Below are 19,277 nucleotides of genomic sequence, written 5' to 3'. Positions count from 1 at the left end.
GGACACGTGAAATCTACGAAGTGGGGACTGTGGCCAAGTTAGCGAAGAACAGGGGAACATGGGACAATGCACACGCTGCCGGTGCCAGCCGTAGCTCAGAATGCAAAAACACAGAAAACTGCCGGCGCGTTTTCTTTCCGCGAGCGGCGCACCGCTCTGTAGGTTCAGCGTCATTTAAGCGGCAGTAGTTCAGAAACGCGCGCAACAGAGCCAAGCGCGGCAAAACCACCTACGCAGTTCCGTCGCGCCTCCGCTTCTTGCCTCTGCTTCTCCGCGCTTCGCGCTGCTGTGCTATGAACGTACGCCTTTTTCTTCCCCTTTCTACTCCTCACTGCACTTTTACTGGCTTTCCTTTCTCGGCGACCCGCGCCGTCTTCTACGTTCATGGCCAGCTTTAATTTTTCCGTGCACGCCGCGTGCTTTGCCTCACGGCCTCAAGGTCTTCAAAGAGTTGGCTCCTCCTCGCAGCTCTTGTGCTTGGTGGTGAAGCCGCCTCAATAAGCGCATTCGGTGTTTATTTGCCTCGCGATCCTAGACTTCGCGCGAGCAGCGATGCCATCATTCCGCGAAAAGGACATCTCTATGGCTAGACGGTGTTTACTATAGCCGTTTCTCCGAAAAAAAAAAATCTTTACTATAACCGAAAAAAAAGTGCAATCGTCTATGGAAGGCAAAATGGAACCGCAGCTTCACTTTACTATATTCGAATTTTTACTATAACCTCGTATACTATAGCGGGGCTCTGCTGTAGCCATATCGGCTTTTAGAATTTCGAAAACGCCATTACCAGGGTGTCTATCTAGTTGACGTTTCCAAACACCCCGAGTTTTCCAGGTTTTCCCAGAGTACATTTGTAAAATTCCCTGAGTGACACAGTACTTTGTTTTATGCGAAAACAAGCTGACACAAAGCCGCCTGATGGTATCACTCTCCTGTAAGCATGTTAAAAAATAAAAACAACGATTTAGTCCTACTTGAGTAGTAAGGAGTAGTGTTTATTTCATTTAATAAAAAGGGAAGAGATTCGCAAGATGCACAACAAATTGAATATCTTTGAAAAAATGCTAAAACAAACTGCAAATCGAATTGACCATTTTGAAATACGAACTAAAAGGAAGATGCATGCAGAAACAAATATTTTCAAATGCGAAGTATTTCTATCTACTGGCGAAAATAACGAAGCGCCGACCAAAAGGTGTTGTCAAGATATTCACCCGACCAGATGTATTCACCCGACCAGACGAGATTTCGTCGAACCTTAGATTTCATTTCTATCTACTGATAGTAACCGCAATGGTGCGGGACCTGAACTTTAGCGTCACAAGTGCAATTCACTCTCAGCAAGTCTATTCAGACAAACTGCAGATTATAGAAACCTTGGTTTGTAGAGTGAAAGAGCTATGAAATGAAAAACTTCATAGGGTAAATGTTGCTTCCGGTTATGCGTGCTTATTCAGCACATCGGGCAGGTACACATTTAAACAAGTTGTACAAAGCACGAAGTAATTCCATGAGTTGCCAACCTGTTGCCGCGTGTCCGGTTTTGAAAGCACCATTCACAACATGAAGGCCACAGCTACCAACTTCGAGAATATGACGATCGTCGCTGGATTCACAAAGTTCTTGTTTGATATCACGGAGAAATTTTATGTTTACATTTGGCCCATCCATTGAGATCTGAATTATTGATCGGGAGAGTCCATCTGTGGAAGTTTTAATGCGGACACCAATTCTTCCGCCCATGTGCGCCCCAGAAAGCATGACGACAAGTAGCGATTTTTCATGCTCTGCTCTGCATTCGACCAAAAACGAACCAACTCGTCCATTCGCTCTTTTTGTGCAACTTTGTTTAACGATTCGTCAAACGCCACGACGAGGTGGGAGGCTTGGCTTACTTCACTCATGAGGTTCTCCTTGAAGAAAGGTGCGAGGCCATAGACAATAGTATATCCCACCTTGTCTTTGCCAAGCTGCATTTTCTTGGCTGTAGCTGATGATGGGAACATCAAAGGGAACAGAGAAGCCGATGCCGCGGCAGCACAAAGTGAAGTGTGCGTTATAACAGCGTCGAGGCACCACATCACTTCAGCATTTATGACCTCTAAGTCACGCTGAAAGATATCCTTTGCTGTACGATCGGGTTGGACGTCCGTCGCAGTAGTTGAAGCACTTGAAGGATGCATAGAAACTGACGGCACTGGCCTGGCATTGGTTACAGTGGTGGTCGGCGGTGTGAAAAATGAGGCTATATAGGGTGTCCCGGCTCTGGTAATGGCCAGTCGGTGCTTCTTACTTTCAGCGTGACTTGTCACCGCTCTGCTTCCCATGCTGCTGAGCGAAAACTGCTGTCTGCATAGCGCACAGTACGCTGCATTCGGGGTACTTTTGATGGGCCTAATCCAGGCTGCAAACTCGCAATGTTTCGCATTCGTCCAGTCCTGGATGAAAGTGCACTTGAAGGTCGTCATGCTTGACACGTCGCACACAGCTTGCCTGCGGCACTACAGCAGTCAATAAAACGATGTCGGTTAAAAACGGCACAGCTAAGCACGGACAGAATTAGTTGATTTGATGCCATCGGCAGATCGTGAAACTATCTCCCTTTCTGACAAAGATGCGCCGCCTACATCGCGTGCGTGCACCCCCTGCGGCAGAAATGGACGCTTCTATCAAAGAGATGCACAGGGAGGAAGAGTTCATTTGGGACCATCGCAAGTTTTCGCAATGTTTTCTGCCACCTTGTTGGAGCTGTCCACTCGGAAACACAGGAAAACAAGGGGAGGCCGCTGGCCGTCGAACAGCGCACGTGTGAACTGTAAAAAGCGCGCGATCTGCCGTCGGCCACAGTGCCGGGGAAGCACGGGAAAGTGTGCGCTTTCGACGTAGTATGCTTCAAAATTGGAAGTGCCGCTGGCGCCGCAAAGCTTTTTGCCGCCTTGCTGGGATGCTCCACTTGACAGCATAACGGAGGCCAGCGGTCGCTGAGGAGAGGACGCATAACGCCGCACTGGACAATCCATGCAATGATAGTCCTCATTGCTTACACAAGGCAGCATTATCGCGATTTTAGTTCTTTTTATGTAGAACTGCAGCTAATTTTCCCTGATATAAACACAAATCCCCTGAGTTTTCCCCGAGTTTTCCCAGATTATGCAAATTTCCTGAGAATTCCGTTTTCACGGCTTTCCCGGTTGGTAGACACCCTGCATTACCCTTGGCACTCTAGCTCGACAAAGAGCGATTTTTCAACTAGTTACGTGCACTGGAGGGGTTGCTTTCAAAAGTGCATGCATTTTCGCACACTGCAGCCAAATTTTGTCCAGCCACAGTGGCGAGAGTAATCACGTTTTCAAAATTCTAAAAACTGATACATGTATGGCCATTACTAACGACTGGCTATAAATCTCTAATTGCAACCAGTTCCCTATCTGTGATAGTTAAAAAGCTAGTTATCAGAAATTAGTCAACCAGCAAACTATTTAAGAAAATCCCCGGCTTTCCGGTGTCTGCCAACACTGGTAATACTATGCCGCAAGAGCCATATTTTTATCCCCAAAAGCCTATTTTAAAAAATTTTTGAGTCTCCCCAGAAAACCTGGTATATTGAGCGATTGAGGATTGTAGAAAAAAAAAAAAGTAGGTTCCCTGCTAGTGCCGCCTAAAGCAATGTAGGACTGGCGCTTGAGAATTTTGTCATAATGAAGCAACATGTAGCACGCTTTGCCTTTTGGCGCAGTTAGGTGCACTTGGAGCCGGAATCACATCACTGCTAATAACAAAGCAGCAGAGACCCCGGCTCTTCTTATTATTCCCACAGGAAACTTACCTTCTGTTCGAGCTCGTTCTTGCGGTAGTTAATAGAGATGGAGTAATAGTGACGGTTGAGACCATGGATTAGAGCCTGTCAAGAAAAAGGTAAGGAAAATACTGTAGTTGAGGTGCCACACACTGAAAGCGAGAACTGTGGAAACTCCAAGAATAGAGCTATGTGAGGATGTCAAGTGACTCACAGATATTTACATGCCAAAGCAATGCTACAGACCATGGCACACACCATAGTACAGGAGCATTTTTGCATTTCACTATAAGAAGGCATAAATAAAGTAAAACCTCATTAATTCAAAGACTGTCAGACCTCATAAAATATTCAAATTGAGTGAGTTATTTTAATAATCAGAAACAAAATGCAATGCAAAATGCCATTCAACCGTTTGCAGAAGTTTAGAGTTGCTACCATTGTGTTCAACAAAGCTGTGGTCAACATTTTAACGATTAAAGGGCCTATGAAATAATTTTGAAATGGCTATCAAATACGTGCATTATATAGAGTAAATATGCATGCTATATACAAGTCCTCTAAAGTGAGTTGATAATTTACAAACAGTTTTTAAAAATTCCCATTCCAGCGTCTCGCAGCAACTACTACCTGCACCAATCTTTTATGTGAATGCTGCCTTACGATATTTGCCTTGATGTCAGCTGTGAGGGACATTGAGAAAAACAGCGCTCGCAGAACAAGAAGGGCACAGAAATGTGCTGACTAACAACTTTATTTTGGAAAAGTAGCCGATCCGCATTTTTTATACAGAAAGAAGCTGGAGGGAGTGATACACACGCACAGAAATCAGTAGAATGTTAACACTGAAAGAACCGGTCACATACGTCACCTATTCATATCGTCACCCACAACCAAAAAGGCAGCCCAAACAAGTGAAAAAAGCGAGGAAAAGCAAAGCAGGGAGCATTATCAAACAATTATAAAAAGATGTCGATGAAACCAACACGGCGAAACGAATGACAATGACAGAGGATTGAAAACAACAAAATAGGGAAACCGTGCGAGTAAGGTTACAAAGATAAAGGTGCTAAAATCTGAAAAAGGTGAAGAAGAAAGGTACAGGAAAAGCCTGTGAAAAAAATACACTAGTACGGCTAAAATATGACGGGATAAAAAGTGCTGAACCTGATTACGACGAAAAACCCGGAAAAACAGGTGAAAATGACGACAAGAAGCGAAGGTGCTTGCGTAAGTGAAATTGAACAGACAACCGATCATGAAAAAAAGCGATGAAGCATGAAAACACGATGGCGATAAAACCTAATAGCAGCAATGAGTTGCAGAAATTAAAATGGGTAAGATCGTAAAAGGTGGGCGCGAACAAAACAACACTGCTAAAACCAAAACGATGCACTGAATCTTGGAAACTTCGGCCAAGAAAGCAGTCCGGAAAATCGAGAAGGATTAGATAATCGTCAACGTATCTAAATATTTTTAGTATTGGCGAATTTACAATCTTTTTCCCGACTTTTCGGTCACGCATGGCCAAAAAGAGGTCGCTGAGGATAGGGGCGATGCAAGATCCAATACATATGCCCTGCTTCTGTATAAAGAGAGATCCATTACGCTCTGCATAAGTGGACCTAAGATAGATGGACAACAATTCTAAAAAGCCACTAGCAGAAAAGCTGCAGGGGTTTTGAAAGGACACAACTCCATGCTTATCGATACAATCATTTACACAGCGGAGCAGATCGTCATGCGGAATTGAACAATATAGGTCTTTCACATCAACGGAGAAACCAAGGTAGGCCCTGCTCCTATGTTCTTGTAAGAATTGAATGGTTTCATTTCAATTTTTCACTAAAAACGGGTCTTCTATTGCGAGGACGTTGAGTTTGGCTTGAAGAAAGGTAGCAACTATAATTTTTGCCATGTGTCATTCTCTGAAATGATTACACGGAGCGGGCACTTGGGTTTATGTGTTTTTGCAGTAAACAATAAGCTGAGGGACATTTTGCTGCTGTCCTTTATCGTGCGGGAAAGCTCATCAAGGTTCAACCATTCACACAACTTTCTTGCTTTGCTTTTCACTTTTGTCAAGGCTACCTTATTGCATTTGTTAATGCAGGAATTAAGTGCGGTTGATGCTTTGGCACAATAGGAGTCCTTCGGCAGTATTACAAAACCCCCTTCCTTGTCAGCGGTAAGCAGCGGTAAGCCACAATCACATCACCGAGAATGTGCACTGAACTACTGACCCCTTCCTCCAGCATACTGGCCATAGTTAGTGATTTTTTTTCAGTGAAATTTGATTTTCAGACATTTTCACGGTCCCTAAAGTGTCTGAAAAATTGGCCGCTGACTGTATTGCCTAAATACTCCCTAACCTGTCCGGTATCGCCTCTTGGAATTTCCACATTGTTAGATGTGCTGTTCTGCAAAATGCAATACTACAACCGTCTTCAGGATGGACTTGCCTGAATAGAAGGTTTTGTGAGGTGCCCGAGGTTAGATGTGGTTTGCCGAGGCTCCTGCCCTAACACCATCATGTTGGGGTTGATGAGCCGGAAAGCGTCTATCACCACCTGTGAATGACAGAATACAACAACTATATTTTAACCTTGTTATAATGAAGTTGAACCTGGCGATTACTTCGTTATAGTCGTAGTTTAGCTATAGCCTATGTTGACTGAGTTTCCAAGAGGAATAGTCATTCCTTCGTTATATCCATCATTTTTTTATAAACCGTTTCATTATAACAAGGTTTGACTGTAGCTATGTCAGCGCAACTGTTTTACAATATACAAGCAAATCAACATATCACCACACAGCACATCAGCATGGCGACGTGCATCCCAAACCCTAAGTTGTAAAATGACTAGAATATTACAAGATGCAGCAAAATGCTACAAAGTTATGGTGAGTGATGTAATATCAGCAGAATTTGCACTGCATTTTGCAAATGTTAGTTACTTATTATGAATCCAGTGGACTGTCCATTATTTGTGCACATTACTAAAGTCATGGCTGCTCTCACACAGCAATGCACGGTCATAACACAAGTGCTGCATGCTTCTCGATGAAGGTGTGCCGCTTTAATGCAAAAGATTTGAAAACTTGAGTTTCAAGCATTCCAGTGCTTATACTTTGGATGTAATTGAGGTCACACTCCGATTTCGCAGCAGAACTCACTCTGCACACCCATTACATGTCAGCTTGAGTGCGGGCCCAAAATATTATGGCAACAACCACAACAAAAAAAGAAAATATATGCTAGGAATTAAGGACACTAAAGCCCACACGAGCCTTCACCTCCAGGAGTGTTCTATGCTGCTTCAGTGATGGCTTGCCCTTACCTAAACAAACTTTTGGTTCAAGTGCCCATCATACAAGCATGCAAAGGACTTCCCACACATATTCTCACTCTGAAACCATTTATGGCAGAACAGTAGGCTATGAAATATGCTTTCTTGCATAGCTTTAGCATGAAAAATGATTTTTTTGTCATGCCCTGGTGCAAAGGAATGGCAGGAATAGTATTGTACCTCTGACATTCCCTTTATGTTCCATTGTTTTATGCACGCTGTTTCAAAATGCATAAATATCAACTAGCCTATATTGCAGATTTTAAAAATATCTGAACAATACAGGAAACGTGCAATGTATGAGCGCGACTGCTGTGAGAACAAGATGGCAGCCCTGCTGGAAATGCTACATGTACATTAACTGCACAGTATGTAGCCAAAGAGGAAATGCAAACACACACCTTTCCTTTGACACTCTGGATGGGGTCCACAACCACTGCCACAGCACGCTCTGAGAGGGCCTCAAAGCTCTGCTGCGTGTTGATGTCGACACCCGAAAGCCAGCAGCCAAAGCCAGGGTGCGAGTGGTACCAGCCCACCACCATTTCAGGCCTGGGGGAAAAGGTCAGTCACAACTCAAGCAGATAATTGCAGTAGCACACCAGAGCAGCAGATATGACTTGCGGGAATTCACCTGCCAGTCTGCCTCAACATGTCCAACATTTTGGCTTGGAACACAGGGTCCACTGCTTCCACACTGACACCCTGCAAGACAATGCATGGAGATGTCTCAGCTGAGCAAAAAAATCTGCCAATAACGCAGCCTCACTTTTGCACCTCTACAGTTATGGACTTACAAGGGTGCACCGTTGCTCAAACATAGGAGTAAGTTACGAATACAAAACCAAGAACAGCAAAGAGAATGAATTCTGTGGTAGTCCCGTGCTACAGTATGCTCATGCCTGTGTGTTCTATGCACTGCATGCACATCTAAGGTTTCATTTTATGGGGTTTAACATGCCAAAGTGACTCAAGGGATGGCCTAGTGGAGAGAATTTCGACCACCTGAGGTTCTTTAACATGCACTGACAACACAGAAGGCCTCTAGCATTTTGCCTCTAAATCCAAATGCGACTGCCGTGCCCGAGGTTGAACCCGCATCTTTCGGGTCAGCAGCCGAGCACCATAACCACTGAGCCACAGTGGAGGCCCACACCAAAGATTTCAATGCCCTCTTACACTCTTTGTCACATATATTACACAACGACAACTGAAAATTGCAAGATTGTTGTCATTTTAGAGAATATTAGTAGCCAATCGCTGTTAAAAGCATAAAATATGCATTTATAAACCATTAATACTGTGCAGAGGCATAGCAGAGATGCAGACACAGATGTGATCACACTGATAATGTTTCTAATGACATCAGGCACAAGAGAGACTTGCATGGTTCACTGACTGTCGCCATGCTTGAAGCCACTGACCTGCACCTAACAGCCACCAATGGCCTTGCTTTGTTAATGCAGGGCACGCCACTGCTGATAAACCCAGCCTTGCCGTATTGCAGGGCTTAAGTGATTGCACGCAAACTGAGCTTTGAAGCATGATCTACGCTATGCAGACAATAAGCTTGCAATGAGAAGGACCACCTTAAAGAGGCAAGTGTACAGCTTGAGCAGTGATGGAGCATACTGTGACACCACTGAAGTACGTACGCAAACATGTTTTGGTGCACACACACAGTCCTGTAGCCCGCGCATCTTTAACACGGATGCTTGGGCACAGCACAGAAGCAGAGCCTTACCGTTCCAGACTGGGGCATGGCAAAGACGTCTATGACCCGGACGGTATAGTCGTCCACAAATTCTCCCAGCATGAGACCCATCACCTCCATTGGGACGCCTGCTCGGCCGTGCTTCAGCATCTGGCAGGGAGAGAGAAAATGTGACTAGAACTAAACGCTGCGCCAGGAAATTAGGAACATTAAAACACAAAACGTAATTTGTGGAATCCAGTAAACCGATAAGTTACCGGCTCTCTGAGCTTAGCCAACCAAACGGATGCCAGTTTACAGACCGAGAAAACATGACGCAGCATGAGCGCAGCCCGGAGCAACGCTGGTGCGCGATTTTGTATGACATAGACCGCACACCTTGAGCAACGCCAGGGAAGAGATGTAAACTTGCTCTGCCGTGTCAACCACCGGTCCATCACTGGCTGGAGGGGCCTAGGATAAAAGCGTTAATGCAAATGTTACGGCTGTACTGTGTTCAGCGTACGCGTCGGGCATGACAAGTGTGCACTGGCAACTACTACACAGCAAAACACAGCCAAGCCCAGAGAGGGCAACTCACCTGGCCAAGGCCAGATAGGTTTCCTCCTAATCTCAACAACCGATCCATGTTTGTACAAAAATCTGAAAAGAGACGAATCGTTGAAGAAGCGCGCACGATCTGAAGGCCGTCAAGGCCCGGCCCGAACGGGCATCAGACAATTCGCAGTTGCAGGAGCAAGTAGGCGCAGTGACGGAACGTTGACTGAAAATTCACATCTCATAAAAAATAAGCGACGTTCAGCGTAGTGTTATGAGCGAAAACTGGTTCAGAAATGCTTACAAAGCTGATCGGGCGCAGCGAAATGACTCGGCACTCCGCGGTGGCCCTCTGAATTTCAGGTGGCGCCACCTCCGATGGCTGTTCTGGCAGAAATCAGAAAGTTTTCTTTTTTTAGTTTATGCATGGAGGTTAGAAGATTGGCGAGGAAGTAAATTTGGAGAGAAAAACGCAGTCAAACTAGACATTTTAAAAGCGCAATAAGGGAGAAAAATAACAAGAGGGAAATTGTGGGCTAGAAGCCCAAGCTGCCGCCCGATACAAAGGGTATTGCATTTATCATCCATCCACCATTCATCCGACCCACTGATCTCCGCTAGGTGGCTAAATGCCGCATTCCCTGAAGTGGGCGCAAGCGAAGCCACCGGAAGTTGGATTGCATGTCCCGGAAGTTCGGTATTTGCTGTGTATTTCAATGCAAAAACTCGCGTCTTTCGCCCGTCCGTTCAGTTTTTCGCATTGTTTTCGTCTAACGTCTGCTGTAATATCAAAGGAATAAGCAAGCTGAACGTGATAAATGTGAGCATTGTTCGGGGAACACTGTAATTTCAGAGAAACCGAAGTGAACAAGCATGCATGTCTCACCATGTCACAGCAAAGGGGTACCTGCATTAAACACTATTTTCTGACCTGGTTCTTGTCTTCCGAGCGTAACTAGGAGAAGTAGTGGAATGACGATGAGCCTAGGTCATCTTGAAAACAAATTTTCGAGTACCAGAGAAAATGCAATGGCGCGGAAATCCTGACACTCGAAGAGCCACTCGTAATACAGCTGCCGCTGTTTCAATTTCGGGTTGGTGGCGGACGATGTCTCTTCTCATTGAAGACAGGTGATCTTTATCGCTTTAGTGTGCCATTTACCTTCCAGACGTGCTTTTAATCTAACTCTATAGCACAGCCACGTTTCATCTACACAGCACGAGAGAGACTGACGAGAAAGACGAATGCAGCAGCGCATGTGACAAGCGCTGTTAGAAGTCAACTGCACCAAGCATCACAAATAAATAAAAGTACATTCAGGCATAATTTGCGACAGTACGAAACAGTATTTGATACACTCCGTCGAAAAAGCAGTACCATATACATTTTGGACGCGCTATTGTGAACCAGCAGAACACCGACGGCACCTCACCAGATTGTGGCCTCGCCCTAGCTCGCTCCGGTTCGGTCTAAACATAATTCGGTAAAATCGTCACTGCAAAGCCGGCTGCCCAATGAAGGTTTCCATCTATTCTTCCTTAAATTTATCCCTCATTGATGGCATAACCTGGGCTTAGAGCGCGACAACATTCATCACAACAAAGAGCAGAGTTGGCGACGCTTGAGCAGGACAACACAGCTGAGCAGACGAGGCTCCGTGTGTGCAGCGACGTTCTGTCGTCTGCTAGTGTCGTCCCATAGCGATGCAATGGACCCTTATTTTTTAAATGTCTTTCCCGATGACTTTGCTGCTCTCCTCATGCAGTTGACGGCACAACAGGTAGGCATTGTCATGAAAAAGGACGAGAACGTCGAAAAGACAAAATGCTAAGTGGAAAACGAAAACTAAAACGGCAAAGCCGTGCTGAGGTCCGATTTCGTGCACTGCCAAAGGCTGACTTCCGGGACATGCAGCCCAACTTCTGGTTGGATGGATGGATGGATGGATACGACTGAACCCTTTAAATCGGGCGGTGGCTCAAGCCACCTAGCCATGTCTTGTGAAATTTTACTCCTGTCTTGCCACCAATCGTATAACCTTCGCTTGGTTACTTCTAACCTCTTAAAATCTACTTTCCCTTCACTATCCCTAAACCCCAATGCCTTGGGTAAGTCAGCCTCGCTGCTTTCCACTGTAGGGTGAGCCCTTTACTTTGGTGGCTTCACTTTCGAGCGCCCGATGCGGCATCCAGACCCCTAGTGGAGATCAGCGATCCGACCATGGTTGGTCGGAGTAGAGTGAAACGTCGGTGACGTAGAGAGAAATCTTAATAAGATTGTATGGCCTCCTACAAAATAGGCTGGGACACTTACGGAGGTAGTTTTTTTTTTTTTTCGTAAGGACCGCCCGATCATAGAGCTACTACTACCCGCCCGAGAAAAAAGGGAAAGCCACATATCCAAATCGTTGATTGTGGTTTGCAGTTTCTAAATATTACTCTATGGTAGTTTGTCTATACATTTCGAAAGTCGCGTTGATGCCGGGGGTCGTAAGTTTTTGCATCTGTTGTGACTGTAGGCTGTTGCGTACTTTTCGTTGAAGCAGAAACGTCGTGCTTTCATCCGTGAAGGGCAGTGCAGGGCAAGTCAAGTGCACCAATTTTAAATGTCGCCGGAACACCACGCGCACCCTTCGGTACTGCCGGATGGTTTCTCCGGAGGTCCTCATGGCTTGGGTAGGTACCGTTAGGTCACGTCATGCCATCTCACATATATTATTGTGGGTAGAGAAGAAGAAATAAAAGTAATGTTGCCACAGGTTGCATCCACGTGACGTCGTTGTTTATGGTTTATGGGGCTTTAACTTCCCGAAGCGACTAAGGCCGCTAAGGCTATGAAGGGCGCCGTAGTGAAGGTCTCCGGAAATTTTGACGATCTGAGGTTCTTCGACGTGCAGTGACATTGCACAGTACACGGGCCTCTAACATTTCGCCTGCATCGAAATACGACCGCCGCGGCCGGGAACGAACCTGCGTCGTTTGGGCTAGCAGCACCTTAACCACTGGGCCACCGCGACTGTTTGCATGACGTCGTTGTATCTTCTCCAGGTGATCCAAATGACAGACGGCTGAGGAGAGTTGAAAAGGAAGTCCTCATTCCGCAGAAGATGAGAGACAAGGCGCGGGACGAGAAGTGCGCGGACCTAGTGGCAAGTACGCAGCGAAGCGCATCGCATCGCAAAATGAGAGATTTCGAAGAGCGACTACTTGTCGCTGTTGTAGCCAAAAAAAAAAAAAGAACGGCCTTCAGAGTGGCAGGGTATGCCGGGGGTTGTATTCACGTGCTTACAGAAGCGGCGCAAAAGACGGGACAAAGAGTTGACGAAACATAGCGTTGTTTCACTGTGTTTGCTCAAAGTAACCTGGGTTAACTTGCAGAACTCAAGCATTGTGTAAATGATTTCTGTTTCAGTACTCTTTGGCTGGTTTAATTTTTGTGATATTGCTGGACTTGAAGTTCAGTACGATTCGGTATCATTCTTTGCAGATTAGCTTTATGACTGATTGATTAGACCACATATATGCGCATGTTATTGCCTCGTTGGCAGCACATCTTGTGCTGGATGTCACTGTATAAATATTCCTTACTCACTAATACTGCAACCTCCTCATCTACTCAGAGGTCAGTTACAAGTATAGAATACATTGCAGGTAGCTAGTTCAGCTCTGTAAAAATGGTGCATAGTGCACACTTTAGAGGGAATTTTTTTTTTTGAAGGGGGGTTGGTTGGGTAATGACTGTGAAATAAGTCTGCTTATGTTAAGACGACAGAGGAGAAGATAAATGACAGGGCTCATTCTTTTGGCCGTTATGTTTAAAATTATGTTTTTCCAGAGTTTGGCGATTGCTGCAAAAAAGAAGGATTGATGTTACCATTCCTTTGCCGAAAAGAAAATGACGCACTGAAAGCATGCTTGAAAAAGTGGTGAGTTCGCACTTGCACTTGTTTGTAGGGATTTTTTGGAAGCATTCACCTTCTGGCCCATGAGAATGTTGTCCGCGTGGCCCTTGGGGCAAGTGCTTTCGCATATACGTGCCATGTACAGTATGTTCATATGAACAGATGGGCCTTGGAGTAGACGCTGTCGTGGGAGAGGGAGGCATGGTAGAGCTGCTGCTGTCACCTCTTTGTACCAGGAAAAACAAAAAGCCCGGGAGTTTATCCTTTTTTTTTGAGGTTGTTTGCTTCAAATGAGTGTAGATGGCAATCTTTGGTTGCGTGCACTTTCCTTGTGATGATGCGCAAGATGCTAGTAAACATAAATTACCCTTCACTACGATGTTTCTCATAGCCTGAGTTGCTTTGGGACGTTAAATCCCCATAAACCATAAATTACCATGCGAAATTTGCCTACGTCGGGTAAATAATTTACAGTTGATTTTTTTTTATGAGGCTGTAGTTTCGACTTGAGCAGCCAAACTCTGGCTATGACATCAAGGTCAAGTTTAGGTAACATGAGGCTTACACAAAACAGCAATATTTTAGCTGCGGCTTGATGTGTTTTCTTGGCTCCTGTGGTAGGCTGCTGGCCTATGAGTAGTAATGAATTAAAGACTGCAGTGACTATATTGCAGTCTTCTTACGCCTCACCTGTCATAATCCGAACCTTGATATCATAGCCTTTGCTTTTGAAACTAAAACAAGATGAGAGAAAAAATTTTTTATACATAATTTGCCAGGTGCAGGCAAATTCCATGTGATGATCCATGTATACTGTTGCCTTCTGTGCCATTCCAAATAAGAAGACATGCAAAAAAAAAAAAATTGATGTCCGTATTTTTTAATGACTGAATCCACTGTTACAGAATTTTTTTTTTTTTTTCAGCAGTAACTTAATTCAATAAATGCCACTGTGTCGATCATGCAGGTTAGCGCTTTGCATCACACGAAAAGGTCCTTTGACTGCAAGGCATATTGCCATTGTACATTGTCTGTGCTTTTTGTAGAAATTAAATAAAATTAAGCTTGGGAAACTTTTGGAACTCTGAGGGTATATGCAGGCAGTCGATGTTAACGAACTGAAATGTGTCATTGTGTTGGTCTTCAGTATCTTATCACCATGCAGAGATTGATGCAGTGTACTAGGCAGCATAGCTTTGTAGAGTGCTCATTAATTTCATGGTGCCACAAGTATGCACAGTGCTTACTTTGATTCCACACTGTTGTTGTCACCATGTTTTTTATGTTCAGTTGCCTCTGGCACATTCGTCTTGTGCACCTATGACCTTAGGTCAAACAGCTCAGTGTGCAATTGAAACGCTAATGTGTCTTGTAGTACGAACAGGGAGCATAATCTTTCATACCCTATTAACATCTGGCAAGTGCTTTTCTGTCGTCGAGATATAAGAACAATGCAAGAAATTGGATGGAGAAGGGTGCAGGTGAGATAAATTTATTGGAGTAGTTTCCTTTTTCTCACTCCAATACTTTTGTGACCACCATGAGAACAGCAAATGCTGAATGGCAATAAAGATTTTGGCGAAATAAGGCTCTTGTATTGTTTATGTGCCCAGGTATGAAGACCCCGAATTTCAACGGACATGCAAGGAAGAGTACCTAAATGAAAGGAGCAAGTTTCGGGAAACTGGTGTGTGGCACAAGAAGGACAAGCGTGCCGAGATTAGGAACAAAACATTTGAAGATCAAAAAGTGCCTGAGTAAGGTGTGAGAAGTGTTTGTTTTCTACTCTGTTAAAACCTCTCAGTGATATCTTTGTACATGCTGCACGAAAGTGAAACCAAGGAGCTGTTCAGGATGAATTGGCTCAGGAATAGTTTTTGCCAAAATGGGAATAAAATGAGTAGATGAGTAGTACTTGTGTAGCTGTTTCCACAAAAGAAGCTTGTTGTTCACAATACTTAGAGTTGGAAGCCAAGGTGGTGTATATCACGAGTCTTGCACTGTAAAAGAGGCAACAGATTCAAATGAGCCAACTGATGCCTATACATAAAAATGATCAACTGCTTGCATGTCTCGACAGCAGATACAGTCGGGATGCAGCCTGCTGGTGAAGTTTAACTGAATCTCGCGTGGTGTACACCACTATTGTGCCAAACTGTACCCGTTGGGAGTCATTCCAGAATCGTGGCTTGGAGAGCGATCTTGCGATTTCATGCTGAACCAGAAATAAGCTTAGAAAACTCCATTTTTTGTGACTAGACGAACACCTCTGTGTTGTCCAATTAAAAATTAATTGTTTGTGTTTTGTGTCCTAAACGCATAGTGCAACATCTACTATACTCAAGAAAATATATAAGAGGAATATAAAGAAATACAGAAAGAAAAATATATCGCATTATTTTTGCATGGATATCGTAGTAAGTACTTCTCTTCTTAACATCTTTACAGCCTGAAAGAAAGGTTTGAGCATAATGCTTTCATTCACAGCTGCAGTGGGCAACGTGTTAATTTCTGTTCTTGCAACCACCTTTCATATACTTGACTAGCCAAGGAAGCGAAGAGAGAAGTGGTCTCAACTTGGAAGCTAGAGCATTTATAAGGGCACTGTTATACTCCGATGTAACGCGCGCGTGCGCGGCACTGCCACGCCACGTTGGCCAAAGCGAGACCCTCTATACTCCGACGCCACTTGACTACCGATGTGTTCGCCGGCTTCGGCGCGCTGTGACGGTGCTGGCGTCGAAATGGAACATGTGCCTATTCTGCGCCGGGCGTGTTGAAGCTGTGAACCCAGAATGCACCGCACGCGTCAGCTGCGGAGCGCGTAGCCGCTACTCGGAGGCAGCAGGCCGGATGAATGGATTTCTGCGCATGTGCGCCGCTTGTCGCTCAGCGCCATCTCGCATCGACGCGGCTGGAGTATAGGGGGGCAAATTTCAGCCTGGCGCAGCATCGCCAGCGTGACGTGTCCGATCACAACCGCCATGCTTGCGCGCACCGAGACCATCGGAGTATAACAGAGCCTTAAGTGACATTTGGTTGTAGTTGGTCTGCTTCTGATCTCTGGTATAGTTCATAGCAACATACTATGCTTTTTAAGTTGCCTACTCTCCCTACACATGCAGAATTCATTCATGGTTTCCTTGACAGCTGCCTTCTGTTGTTCCCTTATATAATAAGCCTCTTAACTAGTGTGTGTTCATTGTCAGGGAATACGACAAAGCAAATACTCCCCCCCCATACTTGACAACAACACATCCTACGTAAGCTGCAGCGGCAATAATGTGTGCAAAAACACACATTATAGGGTCAGAATGCGCATTGTAACAGTTCCACCCATAGACAAATTGGTAGGTGCACATACAGTGACAAGCACCTCCTACTCTGAAGTACTACTGCGTTATTCCCATGGAAGGAACTCTTCACAGCATTAAAGGGGCCCCAAAACACATAAGTGCATTGTTTTGCCTCTTGGTTGCATAGAATTAGTTACAGTGATGCTATTAGCATCCGTTGTACCGCGTATACTCCGGTTTTTAATATTTTAATTAGCTCGCAAGAACAAATTCATGGCGCTAACAGTGTCACCATATAGTGGCGGTTTTTAGCAGTGGATATGACATCACTTGGTGGGAGCTTGATGACTGGACAAACAGTAAATATACTGCAAATTGGGCTAGTAACTAGAAATAAGTTTTCTCAAGTTTTTGTGTTTTATATTACATCAACAAAACCAACTTGTTCGCCTTAGATAAAATCGCTGTAAAGCAAGTAAAACAAAAATACACCACCAGAGGCTGTGGCTGCTTTTTGCGCCTCTCTGTACACATCCTACGACCTAGCACACAACACTTATGGCTACTCTCTATGTATCTGAGAATGGCTTTGCGGAATCGATCCGATCGAGCCATCGCACTCTTTAAGCGTTCGTTTTGGTCCCAAGGAAGGATGCGAAGAAAAAAGCCGTTCGTTTCACATTTAGCCGAGTGCATCGTCAGCTCGTGGATCATCACCGGGCGTCGGCGCCAGATAGTGCCACGTTCCTGTCAACAGTGCGCGCTTCTTGCTCGTTGTGACCAGCCAGCACGCTAGGAGCAACGGGTCATGGTAGGCGGTAAGCAGCAACGGTAGGTGCTATGCAAAATGTGTCTGATAACTTGCGCTGGCCGTTACACCGTCGCAGTATCTCGCACTCGAATTCGGATCGCGTTCAGATCCATAAGTCAGGGAACGTCACTGATCAGTGTTCCCTTCTGTGCCGTCGACATGATGATGAAGCATCGCTGGGTCAGCTGGGCGTTCACGTGGTTGGCGTCACGATGAAAACGATGCTGCCAGCCTTGTTAAGAACGAGTTACAGATAACAGGCAACCATGGAGTGCAAATTTCCGTGGTGTGTTCAGATAGGCTGTTTTGATTGGTCCCACTAAGTGTCATCATTGGGAGGGTGAAATAGGAATGGGAAGCTGCGTGAAAATCGAGTTGAGGGCAGCATTTTGTTTGCTTGTATTTTGAAATTTCTTCATTGAATAACTTCTGTTCCTATGCGTCGATCCTTGTAATTCTTTTTGAGTCAGCATCTGTGTGACATAAAGAATTTATCTGAAGTGTGACCGGCATCCGTTCAAGCAGTGTTTCGCAGCCCCTTTAAAAGGAAGCTGAAAAGATTTTTTTAAACATTCGAGGTTACTCAAGAATTTGAATCTGTGATGGTTCTAGGTAAAACATGCAGAGTAGTTTTGCACTAGCATTTAAAATGGTGACATAATCACATTAAAACCACATTTTTCTTCAGACTTCTCCTCGCTGCTTTTGAAGAGTGCAGGGAAATTCGTGGTGACATCATTTTTGCCGAAGTTTCAGATGTTCGCTGCCTTCAACTACATGCTGCCGGGCATTATTCGATGCCGCCAAACGATGCTTCATGAGCCTCACCTTCAATGGCGTTTGTTTTCTTCTTTGAAACAACCGCTCCTTCACTGGAAATGTAGTGCTGCCATATGCGACGTTTTCATTGCGGCCTCTGTGCGTTGTCATGCACTGCAGAGAAGCTTGAACACCAGTGCCTCTTCACTGGGCGATTATGTCATTATTAAGGCGGAAGCCTTTAATGGCTCATGCTCGCGGTGACCGTCCGTCAGTTACATCGCCACCTAGGTCACGTGACCTACCTAGGCACGTGGCCTAGGTCACGTGGCGCCACGCTCGCGCAAGTCTTCTCCTCTGTCGTGAAATGAATTCAAGCCCGGCAAATTCAGATCAGTGCAACGAGTCGCTAACGGCTTTCGCCTTCCCGCGGTTAAGAGATATCTAAGTGCCTCCAACGAATGTTTTCAAATGCTAGTGCAAAAAGATTTTGCATGCTCTACCTACAAGTTTCACACATTCGGCTCCTTTAAACTCGTCGAATTCTAAAACCTCTTCAATTGCCCTTTAGTGTGTCAAGTGGATGTGTGTCATTGGCAAGAATTCTTATAAATCCGTAGTGGGCTCTGAATGTGGCATGAGTGACATATTTTATTTCCATCTCAGCTACATTGTATCACATGACTACCTAAAGGCAGACTGAGGCCCAAGCTCTGCGATTGGTTGTTGCTCCTTCATGCTACCGGGTTGTTTAGAGCCACTGGCTGAAAAGAAAGATATTGAGAAAAGAAATTGAGAGGGACTTGTGGTGACTTTTTTTTTTTGCTTTGTAGTCATGCTGGTAATTATCAGGGCTGGGCACGATACTATAAAAAAGTATCTTCAATACCGGTACAAGATACCGAACCTAAATTGATTTCCGATACAGATACTCGATACTGTTTCATCGGTACTTCGATACACCTCTCGAGTTCCCAATTAAAGCTGATAACATTATGTGCTAATTTGAGAAATTTCTTTGTGGCTTTTGGAATTTTTAGTGTACTTGATATAGTGCACTGTATTTGAAAGGGTTTGAATGAATGCGGCTGTATAGATTTCTCCAATTTCTT

The 19,277-nt window shown here is 44.8% G+C and overlaps 3 protein-coding genes across 5 annotated transcripts in view; 1 reads left to right on the top strand and 2 right to left on the bottom strand.

Moving 5' to 3' along the window:
* The window catches only part of Rpn11 (regulatory particle non-ATPase 11), a 157,342-nt gene that overhangs the window by 9,967 nt on the left and 128,098 nt on the right, over nucleotides 1-19,277 (bottom strand). Inside the window, exons 1-8 of one of the 2 annotated variants that reach the window (XM_077663514.1) lie at nucleotides 9,702-9,794; nucleotides 9,441-9,502; nucleotides 9,239-9,313; nucleotides 8,891-9,010; nucleotides 7,781-7,851; nucleotides 7,548-7,698; nucleotides 6,259-6,366; nucleotides 3,827-3,901 (exon numbers count right to left, since the gene is read on the bottom strand). In XM_077663514.1, the coding sequence (XP_077519640.1) occupies nucleotides 3,827-3,901; nucleotides 6,259-6,366; nucleotides 7,548-7,698; nucleotides 7,781-7,851; nucleotides 8,891-9,010; nucleotides 9,239-9,313; nucleotides 9,441-9,488 (648 nt within the window). In that variant the 5' untranslated portion in view covers nucleotides 9,489-9,502; nucleotides 9,702-9,794. Of the gene's footprint in view, nucleotides 1-3,826; nucleotides 3,902-6,258; nucleotides 6,367-7,547; nucleotides 7,699-7,780; nucleotides 7,852-8,890; nucleotides 9,011-9,238; nucleotides 9,314-9,440; nucleotides 9,503-9,701; nucleotides 9,795-19,277 lie in introns of those variants that run through there. The other variant, XM_077663515.1, reaches the window with a different exon arrangement.
* Nucleotides 11,607-15,210, top strand: LOC144129393 (COX assembly mitochondrial protein homolog). Its single transcript, XM_077663511.1, has 4 exons — nucleotides 11,607-12,073; nucleotides 12,446-12,550; nucleotides 13,233-13,323; nucleotides 14,913-15,210. Exons 1-4 carry the CDS (start codon nucleotides 12,004-12,006, stop codon nucleotides 15,058-15,060), a joined length of 414 nt encoding a protein of 137 aa, XP_077519637.1. The 5' UTR covers nucleotides 11,607-12,003; the 3' UTR covers nucleotides 15,061-15,210.
* The window catches only part of LOC144129394 (uncharacterized), a 29,246-nt gene continuing 25,250 nt past the window's right edge, over nucleotides 15,282-19,277 (bottom strand). Inside the window, exon 6 of one of the 2 annotated variants that reach the window (XM_077663513.1) lies at nucleotides 15,282-15,299. The gene's annotated coding sequence lies outside the window, so the exon portion shown is untranslated. Of the gene's footprint in view, nucleotides 15,300-18,789; nucleotides 18,930-19,277 lie in introns of those variants that run through there. The other variant, XM_077663512.1, reaches the window with a different exon arrangement.

Source organism: Amblyomma americanum, chromosome 4 (genome assembly GCF_052857255.1).
Source record: "Amblyomma americanum isolate KBUSLIRL-KWMA chromosome 4, ASM5285725v1, whole genome shotgun sequence".
Taxonomy (NCBI): domain Eukaryota; kingdom Metazoa; phylum Arthropoda; class Arachnida; order Ixodida; family Ixodidae; genus Amblyomma; species Amblyomma americanum.
The sequence above is the reverse complement of the archived record's forward strand: the minus strand, read 5'-3'. Positions and strand labels throughout refer to the sequence as shown.